Source organism: Cryptomeria japonica, chromosome 10 (assembly GCF_030272615.1).
Source record: "Cryptomeria japonica chromosome 10, Sugi_1.0, whole genome shotgun sequence".
Classification (NCBI taxonomy): domain Eukaryota; kingdom Viridiplantae; phylum Streptophyta; class Pinopsida; order Cupressales; family Cupressaceae; genus Cryptomeria; species Cryptomeria japonica.
The window spans coordinates 740963037-740975034 of NC_081414.1; the positions used below are offsets into that span (position 1 = coordinate 740963037).

At 34.1% G+C, this 11998-nt stretch overlaps 1 protein-coding gene across 1 annotated transcript; it reads right to left on the minus strand.

Annotated features, from left to right (window-relative positions):
• Positions 1-226: 226 nt before the first annotated feature.
• Positions 227-880, minus strand: LOC131066177 (glycine-rich cell wall structural protein-like). Its single transcript, XM_058000874.2, has one exon. The coding sequence runs from the start codon at positions 878-880 to the stop codon at positions 227-229; it is 654 nt and encodes a 217-aa protein (XP_057856857.2).
• Positions 881-11998: the final 11118 nt, after the last annotated feature.

The following is an 11998-nucleotide window of genomic DNA, read 5'->3' on the forward strand; positions in this document are numbered from 1 at the left end:
ATCCATTTATGAATGCATGCCTTGCAATTACAATATAACTTTAAAATGATGAAACAATCTAAACAAACAGATAAATGGAGTGAATTTACCATTTTTCAGTATATAAATATATAAATAATAGAATATATTAATTGAAACTATTTATTTTTCATTCCTCCTCTCCTATAATAGAGGAGGAGGTTAAATATACTCTTGGCATCGTATCAACTATAAATAATAACAGAACTTAAAATCCTCCACCACCTCCTGCACCACCACCAAAACCACCTCCTCCACCAGCACCCCCACCAGCTCCAGTTCCTCCCCCAGAACCACCACCAGCACCTCCACCTCCACCTACTCCACCACCAGCACCTCCTCCAGCTCCACCACCGGCACCTCCACCAAAGCCTCCTCCTGCTCCACCACCAGCTCCACCTCCTAAGCCAACTCCTGCTCCACCACCAGCACCTCCACCTAAGCCTCCTCCTGCTGCACCACCAGCACCTCCACCTAGGCCTCCTCCTGCTCCACCACCAGCTCCTCCTCCTAGGCCTCCTCCGGCACCTGCTCCTCCACCGAGGCCTCCACCAGCACCTCCGCCTAACCCACCACCTGCACCTCCACCTGCACCTCCTCTAGCTCCACCGCCTGCACCTCCACCAAAGCCTCCTCCAGCACCTCCACCTAAGCCGCCACCAGCTCCTCCACCACCACCAAGTCCCACACCACCACCTTTCCCAAAACCACCGCCCCCGCCGAATCCTCCACCACCTCCCAAGTTATCAGTTTCATATGTTGTTGCCGCCTTGAGGTTTCTGCCCTCACAAACAACAATAACACCCACCATAACTAACACGACAGTTACAAGCACACCAGAGAGCTTGAGATTGGATGGCATCGTTTTCTTGCGTTCCACCCTAACTGTACTCAGTTCCGGCTAACTCTATGCTTAATCTAAGGTCTTGAATCCCCTTATATAGTAATTCAGTATTCAATATAGAATTGAATTCCACTGAACCATGACTTTGCTGGCAATTAATTCCCCACCAAATAAACATGAAGATGCTGATTTTGTTAATCCGTCATGATCCATTCTGAAGTATTAAGAACTACCGACCAGTTGCCGCGTGATTTCGTAAAGTTGAAATAAAAGACGAAGCATTAAAAACTACATCGCCATCACATCTTCAATATTGTTGAAGAACACAGTAATTGTTGACGTACCAGTCCCATACTTATTACATGTTTGTGGGGTTCCAGTTGTATCGCAATATTGTAATCCATTTGTATTTATGAGGGCAATGCATTTTAATAGAATACCTAACCCTCTGCATTGAATTTCGTAAAGCAACTTGGAAAAATGTGTGAAGAATGGCCCAAATCCAGAGTTTTCTCTGTTGAAGTCTTCCTGCATTCAATTTACATTTGTGATTTGCCCACCAGTTTCGAATGAACAGGTGGTAGTACATTTAATAGAAAGCACATGATCATGTCGGTGAAATCTCGCCACCAATTAACAGATAGTAGTACAAGCAGATGGGCAATGCCCCAATTTTAAATATTATTTTCTGCTTTTGACACACTACAGAGAGTCTAAGGTCTATAGCATAAATGCTCTGGCTACTAAAAATTCATGCCCCCATTTCACTAAAAAAAATGTAAACAGAATTTATTTAACATTGACCAAGCTGCGGAAGAAGACCATTCAAAATACTCTTGAAGCAATCACTTGTTAAGGGTGACGCGAGAAAATTATTTAAGGGGTGGTATTGCTAAACTTCATTTAGTCAAAAACAAATCATTATCCGTTCTGGTTTGATGGTGGTGGATAGAGATAACACAAATACAATATACAAAATATATAAACAAATCAAACACAACCTACAAACATATCAAATAGAGCACATTTTCAATTCAACGCAGAATCATTACAGATTCATAATGCTCGAATGCTACAGACTTCAATTTCTTATATTCATGACCACTTGATCATACAAAACATTTTGATCAGCTAACCATATGATGCTTAAACAATTACATGAACATTTTTTTTATTATTTGTTTCTTACATTTTATAGGTGGCGAAACTACGTATTTCAATACTCCCACTTAATTTCTATGACAATTTTTGTTTTCTTCTTACTTCAATCCCTTTTTTTCCCTCTTTTAACAGTTTCAGTCAAGTTTTCAATCTTGCTCAAATCCTTTTCTACCATGATAACTTCAAACTATCATTAAGATCTTCAAATCTTTTCTCAAGAGTGATTCCTTTCTTTTTAACTTTCTCCAACTACGACGGTCAAATCATCAGACTTACTTTTTTTTTTAGCTCTCTAATTTTCACGATGACTTACACAACAATCTATGGTATCTTTCTTATTCAAACCTCTTCATGGCATATGAATATTTATACTTGAACAACCTTTTAAATGTGCTTGTAATCTTTTGCCAATTCAATAGATAGCTCCATCCACAATCTACTTCCATGCATCTTGTCATAAGTCCGTTCTCCACTCTTTGTTCAAACACATCTAAATTGAATGATTGTTTAATTCACATTTGGTTTAGTGATATAGATCCCAGCACATATCATTTGCATGTCTTTTCCTGTTACAATGAAAACACCGCATACACCTCATTCCTTGAACTTATTTTCTAGTCATTTCCTTTACCTATGAAATATCAAGGCCAAGTCATACTTTGGCCTCACTGTTAGATCAATCAACTGTTTCATTCCTTGAACATATTTTTCTAATCCTTTACATTTATATCTCATTCTTTTCATGATCTTGAAACCACCATTATCTTCAAAACATTGTTTTTAATTCTCATTTAAAATTGACGACATTTGTAAATTCAAACACAATATCATCTTCACCCTTACCTTCTTACAAGAAACAACTTCTACAAAATCACACAAATCAATTGATTTATCAAAGGAACAACACAAATCATCCATTCCACATCCAACATAAAAAATTGAAGGCTTTGATTTTAGACAATCATTGCATACTAATAATTGACCATTCTCTTCTTTCAATTTTGATATTTCTTTCTTTAAATGTAAATCGTTTTCCTCTTTCAACTTTTTAAGCATTTATTCCAAATCATCAAACAATTTCAACCTTTCTTCAAATTATCCATTTTGTGTTTTAACTTTCTTCATTTCTTTTTCAAGAATATCATTTTAAACTAAATATTTATATATTTTCTTTGCTAGGTACTTCAAATCTATTATTAAATTTTAAATTACATTTCTTAACATTCATCAATTCTTCCTCGGAAATATATTTTCCCTTCTTTACTCTATTTCTCATTGAAACAAATTATTTAAACTCACCTTATACATGGAATTTTTCTACTACAATGATTTATCTTGATGGTTAGAAATTTCCTCATTTGGTCAAACCAATAGCTATTGTTGGTATCTAATGCATGAGATTTACTACCATTTATGCATGTTTTCCTCACTATCATGCATATTTTTAATGTTAGATAACTCAAGTTAGATAGATTTTCTATGAAATAAACTAGAATTGTTTAATGCATTGTTTTAACAGGCTACAAATTTGTTTTTATTATATGAAATTTTATATAACAGTCATATCACTTTTATTTTATGTATGCTAGAATTAAATATATAATTATGATTAGTATTAGAAGGTGTATACATCAAGGTGAAAAATGCAATTCATTTTTGATAATTTCATAAATTATTTTTGTTTATGTTATAAAATAATTATGTGTTTACTATTTATTTTTGTTTATGTTTATTCTCTATATTTTCATAATCTAAATTTGGTATCAAAGTGGGTTAGATTAAGGGATTTGAATATTGAAACTTTATCATAATTATTATTGTTCAGAGAAAGATTGCAAAAAATCCCAATGGAGATAATTGTTTTCTCTATCAAAGTTGTACTCACATATTAAAAAAGGGAGATTATTGTTATGAAGTTGTTGCACCTTTTGTAGATCATAGAGAGCCTAAAGATAAGGTATCATTAAAAAATGAGTTTGAAGTTATTTTAGAAGATAGTTTATTTCCAAACCATAGGTCCCATGCCAAAGAAGAGTGAAGAAAGGAGGTTGTACCCAAGAGAAAGAGAGAAGGAAGAGGTCATTATTAAGATTCATCATTAATGATAAGTGGTGGAATAGATCGTAGTCTAGTAGTCAAATTTAGAAGATCATAACTCTAGAAAAAAATTTTAAGGAACAAAAGGTCATTGTTTTGTGAGTTTCTTGAGGAGATATTAGTCTATAATAATTTGAGGGGGAAAAAAATTTGGTATCATTTTTTGCCTTTGTTTAAAAAATAGCTGCTAAGAAGAAAGTAAAATCACTAATAAGGGTTTAATCGAAGGAAGAATGTGGTAGTGAATAAGGAAGAAAGCTGCCAATTTAAAAAATTAAATAATTATTTAGTGTATGCAAAAATTATGCAGAAAATCAAAGGTAACCACTATATTATGATTGGTCAATTTGTTAATAACTAAATTGTTGCTTAATAGAAAATATAGGTAGAAAAAAAAATATGGCTATAATGTATCAATAGAGTTTCTATTGTTATATTTTGGATATGATTGAAAAATTAGTGATAACATTCAAATTATTAGAAATAAAATGGAGATTAACAATGGAAGGGCTAGAAGCATTTGGTAAACAAGAAGAATAGTAGGAGGAGGTGGGAGAAATAATTCTATGGTTTCTAGTGCTAATGTAGAGGGGTATTTTGAGGAAGATGCAGATGATGAAGGCATAAGAGCGACATGGCTTGGTATTAGGGTCACAATCCCCTGTTTTGAATTTACTTGGTCCATGTGGGTGCATCAACATAGCTTATCTCTATCTGCTCAATGGAGGTTCCATTCTCTACTTCTTGTATTTTTTGCTTCTAGCTTTGGCCTAATTCTCACCTGATGTTGGTTGAAAGGGAAGCTGACATGGCTAGAGGAGGTGGTGATGGGGGAGGAATGTTTTCAACGGTTTGCAATGGGTTTTCCAAGAGTGAGGTCATTGAAGTAGTCCGCTTTGTTACTAGTAGATCAACCTTGGGGGCATTATTTTGGTAGAAATGTTGGGCTTGTGGTTGAAGGTTTTTCCTCATTTTTCATGGGTGTGGTTGATCTAGTGGTTGGTGGATTCCTTTTTTGTTAGGGTTTAGTTTTTGCTTCATCTTGTGCCTTGGTACTATCTTTGAATAATAGTGGTAGGCTAGGAGTGAGTTTCTCTTTGGCTTCTTGATCTTTACTCCATTTTGTTCTTCCTCGTGCTTTGTTTGGGATAGGAGGTGGTTCTTTTTGTGTGAGCAGATTTTTTGTTTTGGTGGAAAGTGCAAAAGTCTCCTTTATTCAATTTGAGAGAGCCTCTATTACTTTCTTGGTTGATGTCTTGGGGCATTTGGTTTTTTTTTCTTGTGAAATTCAACCTCTTCTTTTGATTGGTGAGCTTGGTTGTTTAAAAGAGGCTAAGGGGTTTTTTAGTGCTAAATTTGATGTCCATCTAGTGTTTTTTCTTTTGGTGGCCCTCAAATAGGCTATTTTGTTATGGTTTGGTCCCTCACTAGTGTGGTGACCCAAATTATTCTAGGCGATGGTTTCTTTTTCAAGATTTTTTCCATGAAGGTTGTGTCTTCATTATTTATATCTTTTGGCTCCCCTTTTATCTTTTTCTATTCATTTTGGCTTGTATTTTGTTGCCCCCAAGCTGTTTGTCTTGGTGGAGTTGTTTGTTGCTAGTAGTTTTCAAGGCCCCTTTATATTTTTCTTTTTTTGGCTAGATTTTTTTGGTGATAAGTGTAATGCACCTCCCTTGACCAAACTCAACATAGCCAAGTTTGACTTAGGATAACCTTAGTGCCATTTTATGTGGCTATGAATGGCATATATGCTTTATGAATCTATGAATTACCTATGGATGTGATTATATGTTGTTATTTATTCTCTAATAGCTAGATGATTAATGAGATGGATTATACATGTGATGTTAGGATTTAGTCATTATATTTATTGATGTTTAATTATTTTATTATACACTATGCTTTATCCTTGATGTGCTCGAGTGGAAGGGGAAAAGCGTTGCACTGCTCTCTATGGGCAAGCTACATCGCTTCCATTCCCTTTTCAAGGTATATTATTATATGGTTTATATGCATATGTTCAATGGTTTGATTATGCAGTTGTAGGTACTGAGCATTGAATACACCTAAATCTTCAGGTTTGAGCATGCTCTACAACCCAATGGAAATGTGAAATTTTTTGAGTATCAGTCAGACCCTAGACATAAACTTCTTGTTAGGTATCCTTGTGGTCTTAGCTAGTTTTGCATTTTCTAGTCATGCCCTTGTGTTTTTGTGTTATATTAGTTGCAGTGTCATCTTAGAGTTTGGTTAATGTTAATAAAATAGTTTTGCAAAAAAGATTAAGTTTGTAAACAAATAATACTTGTCTCTTGTGGATTAATTATTTAATTGATAAAATATAAATTATGCTGCATTAAAATTAAATTCGTTAAATTAAAAATTTAACTTGGTATTTAATTATGCTCAAAGAAATTATTTTTTAAAAAATTAATTATGTGTGACATATTTTTGGCACTCATTAAATAATCTATTTTATCTTAATATATATATATATATATATATATATATATATAATATTTTAATATTTATTATTTTAATTTGTCTGAGGGGAGTTATGAATAATTAATATCTCTCGTTAATGGAGAAAGAAAACTCTCACATGTAATGGGAGTTACTGGGGGATAAATTAGTTTCCTTTTCTTTTTTGAAGGGAAATACGGACAAGCCCTTCTCATGAAGAAGATTTGGGGAAAGCTCTATGCATAAGAAATCTTTTTAGTTTTTTTGGGGGGGAAATGCAATGGAGTAGATTTTTAATTTTGTTAAAAAATTAGGAAAAGGGGATTGAAATTATTTGTTGAGCTTTTGGATTTGGTTTGTCTGGCTTTTAGGGTACCACACCCGAGGATCTTCTTCTAGATTTCACCTCTGCTTCTGTGCATGATTTCCAAATAGCTTTTTTGAGGTAGGAACCACACCTTGCATGTAAATTTTTTTCTCATGTTTAAGGAAATCTTTGGGGTTTTAGATTTTAGATTGATGAAATTTTGGGATTTATTGAAACTTTTCTATCTGGGCTTTGTTTATATTAAATTCTTGATTGGTCTTATTTTAAAAGAAATTTTAAAAATTGAGGGTTTGTATTTATATTAGATCTAGCAAAATATTGTTCAGGTTTCTGAGCTAAATTTATGATTTATTGAGAGACTTGGCAATTATTTGGGGTTTAGATTAAATTTAAGGTGTTATTGTGTATTGGAAACTAATGATTTATATGAACCTTTGGTGTTATTTTAAGATTGGGATTCTTATCTGATTTACATAAAGAGTCTTGTATTTCTATTAACCTTGGTTTAATGGAGAAAATAATATTTTGTCATATTTGTGGTAATATGGTCATCTTAGTTATTTTGAATGAATCTTTTTGTTATTGGCATGATGAGACCTTATTCTACTTTTGGAGCTTACCTGTACCTATGGGATATTCATATGAGTTATTCTTTGTTATGGGATTTTAGAGTCTTTGGGAGGGATTTTATGGTTTCTTTATTATATAGCCATATTTCTCTTTTGTTGGATTTAAGTTCATGCCTTGCATTCTTTTATAGCTACATGGTGTTACCTAGCCTACTTGGAATACTCCATGTATGTTATCTTAATCTAGAAAGTGAGTCAAACCTTGCTATGGTAAAAGGTGTCTAGACTCTTAGTGTTTTTGGATGTCGCATACCTTGTGATTTATTTTGAATTCCTAGGTGTAAATCAAGAGGGTGTGGCTCTTATTGGGGGTCGAGACCTAAAGTGGTTGCCGGGGTAACTCAATGATAATTTTGTAATCAAGTGAAAACATAATTAATGAATCTTGGGTGGGTAGTTAGTTCACATTAAAAAAGATTATTTCTTGTCTCTTTTACCTACAAACACTTGTTCAGGTTTGGGTTAAGTAGAGAAGGTCTAGAATGGTGTCCACCAATCTTGTCCCTTCTAAAGGTTGGTGTGGTCCACTAGTGTTTGTATGAGGGTCAACCACTATTGTTTGTATGAGGGTCAAGGGTTGAGAGATGTCACCAGGATAAACCAGGATGGGGCTCGGGACATAGTGAAGAACTACCAGAGAAACTCATGACAACCTAGTGATGACACTCTTCCCTTTTGTATACCTAGTGGTATCTTATTCCTTTTATCCTCTTGTGGGTTGCTTGGGCCTCTGAAATGTGGTTGATTTGTTTATGATTCTCTTGTAGTTATGTCCTTGTGAGTATCTTATGTGTCACTAGTCTTTGATTCTCTTGTGAGTACAGTCTTGTTGGTTCTCTTGTGAGACATTATGGTACCCTTGTTTGCTTGTCTTTGTATTGTGGGTATGATTGATACCTCCTAGCATGGGGTATGGACCTTATGGTACCACATGGTTGGTTGGAGCGCAATTCGCACCCATTAGGGTTTTTTTCCTCTTGCATCCTGAACGTGATGGCTCATGAGGAGTTTGAATACCTTCATTATGTACCAGATTTATGTATTCACTACATTATTTGTACTCTTGGAGATTATATGCTTATGGATACCTTGAAATGTAATCGATGATGTTATGTATATTCTCATGTTAATGTATTATGTATCATGATCCATGTATCGGATAGTATTATCTTCTTATAGAAGTTTGTTTGGTGTTCTCTTAATTTTTGTTATTGTTATCCTTGAGTAACATCATTGTGGGCCCTTGAGGACTTTTGGTAGTATGTTCTTGTACATCATTTCCTTTCCTTTATGTTCATGTATCTCAATACTATTATAGTATATATCTTTTAATTAAAAAGAAATTATTCATATTTTTATTGTCTTATTTGTTTAATTCCTTTGTGTCTCATAGTGAGGTGTTACACTTGGTATCAGAGCCCATGTTCAAACAATGGGATCTCTAGATAAAGTTGTGCCCTTAGTCTAGTTGGTCTTTCTGTCGAATGCTTTCCCCTCTGGAGTATGCTTGGGTTGATGTATAGGACCTTGTTAGTCTTGGGTGTTTTGTGCTCTGTCTCTTGCCTATTCCTCCTAAAGATCCTAATTGAGTATAACATCTATGTTCCCTTATGGCTCTTACCTTGTTCATGTTAGTGTGCTTCTAATTGCTTTTAAGATCCAAGATTACTCTTATTATAGAGATAATTATATATCTTTCCCTATTTGATGTGGTATTTTTTAAAGTGGCTTATTGCGTTGAAAAAATGTACTGCTCTAATCTTGTAAGGTATGATGATGTGCTTGAGTTAAACTTGGAATATGATTATGTACCAAATCATTAATGAAATGGATGTATTTCTCTTTTTCTCCTTCTCTCTAGAAATTAAAACTTGCTATATTTTGTGTACTTTGATGACTAACTTAATAAATGTCTTTTTTATGAATAGCATGATAATGTGCTTGCATTCGATGAATTTAATGGACTTCACATAAATAGGATGTGTAAGAGAAGGAAAAGTTTCATGTGTATACATTATCATATATTAGTTAACTAATATTTCTCTCTTCCCTCTTCTTCTCGTATTTTGATAATTCAATGAAAAATGATAGTTAAGGATGTATCCATAACAATTAGGAGTACAGAGTGTATATGCAAGAGGTGCTGTATGTAAGAAACATTTGTCCATATAGATCTCATCTTGGAAATTTAGGACCTCTAGCTACATCCCTAATTTTAATGAAAACTCATGATAGGTTAATATGTATGATTTCTAAATAGGAAGTGTATACACCTTAAAATGGTATTAAGATAATTAATTAAACACACAGTTATTTAATTAATCCCCCTTCTCAATTAATTGAATTCACAAGCAATTTGATTAATTTCCCTATTCATCTACTTATAAATAAATCTAAGGATTTATTTATATAGTTCATTTCATATCCCTTTTGATTATTTAATTCCCCCCAGTCGATTTCATTCTTCTATTTCCTAATTAAGATTAACAAATTCTTAATTTTATTGAGATTAATTATCTTTTCCCAATATTTGAATTTCTAAATTCAAATATGAGCACATTGCTCCTAACTTCTAACCACCCCCTAACCTAACCCATTCTATCTAATTGTGGGTTTATCCAATCCCATCCTAACCTCTTATGGGTTGGATACTTTCCCCTTGAGACACATGGCACTTTTGCCACATGTCTCCTCCCTTGGAAGCTTGCCCTCTCATGAGAAAGTTTCCTTTACACTTGTCACCATAGAGATGACATGTGTCCCTTCCTCCAACTTCTTCTCCAACTTCCTCAACATTAGCCCTTGATGTCTTCAGATCGAATCTAGACAATTGATTGCTGCCACCTCAGCTTTGGCCTTGGGATTCCTATAAATACCCCTCATTTTGGAGCACAAAAGATCCCTTGCATCCTAGATTTTAGCATCATTACTATAGGCATTGTTATCTCAATCATCTAGCATAATTAGCATTTTAGATTAATCATAAAGGCAATCATGCTTCTCATATCATTTTAGATCAATCTAGCTTAATTTGTTTAATCTTGCATTCACATAGATTAAATCTTCCATCTTGGCATAGTCTAGTCACTGGTATTGCTTAGATAAATCTGAGAGAAAATCTATACTCGCATCTTTTAGGAGGCAATAGGTCGAATTGTTATAATTTTTACATTTATTTATTTTGATCAACTAACCATGCATGAAATGATTTATTGAGTGTTTGTGTTTCAGATACAGATTCCAAATTTCACACACACATTAATTGGCTCCCACCATGGGGCTAGAAACTCAAATTTTCAGCCTTGTAGATCATCAAATTCTCATCTTTTAGATTCTACCAATATACTCTACAAAATCTCATATGAAATTCTATTCATTATAGTACGATATTCTATCTTCTGACGTGTGGGCAGGTGAGAATTCTCGTATGGTCAGGTGAGAAAGTTCATACAATTTTTTGCTTTCTCGCATGAAAAAAAGAGTAATTTTAGGGGTTTTTTCTGATTTGATATTTATCGCACTAATGCTAACCCTAATTTATTTTATGTCTATATAAATTATTTTCACACCCTGACAAGTTTTTGCACAATGTTTGTCCAAGAATACGTCTATATCACTATGTTGGTGTAAATAATTATTCATCTTGGATATTATTACACCTTACTTAAGTTTACTTAGGTACATGAATTTCATAGTAGTTTGGGTATGAGACACTTGGGTGTTTGTGCCACATTGGGATAGTGTGTGTAGGAGAATTTCCACCTTTTATGGTGTAATCTTTTTGTTACACTCCACATTCAGTGGGTGATCCACCTCATGTGGAATATTATATTGTTTCTCCTACCTACCCACACCTATTTCCTACCTACCCTTGTTTCTTATTGAGCCACATGTCATGTTTGTGTGCTCACATATCCATATAGCCTTGCCTATATAAGTAGGCTCATATTCATTGTAAACATCGCTTGATGATCCAGTTGATCAGTATTTTCATCTTGATAGAATACAGTTTATTTCTATCATCTATTTTGTTTCTCTCTTATTTGTGTTTTCCATTGCCTCTTGATCTTGGAAAAATCTCACATGGTATCAGAGCCATTAGAGTGTCATTGGTTTGCTAATTGAGAGAAATTTGATGCTATTTAGGGTTGTGTATTTTGGAGTTTTCTATTGCGGGTTATTATTGAAGCTTGATAGGTCAAATCTGAGGTCGCCATTGGATTGAGGAGGTCCAAGAAAGTCATTTTTGCCTTTTGTTTCATCCAAATCGGACTTTGGAGGCCAAATCTAGAGGCATTTGAAGTTTGATGTTGCGGCGGAAATTTTCCAGAAATTATAATTTTGCAAGTAATTTTCAAATAGCGATATCTCACTCATTCAGACTCATTTTTTCGAGCAATGTTTTTTGTTTTGGGATAGAATTCCATGATCTATACAGTGGTGTAGAATATTTCT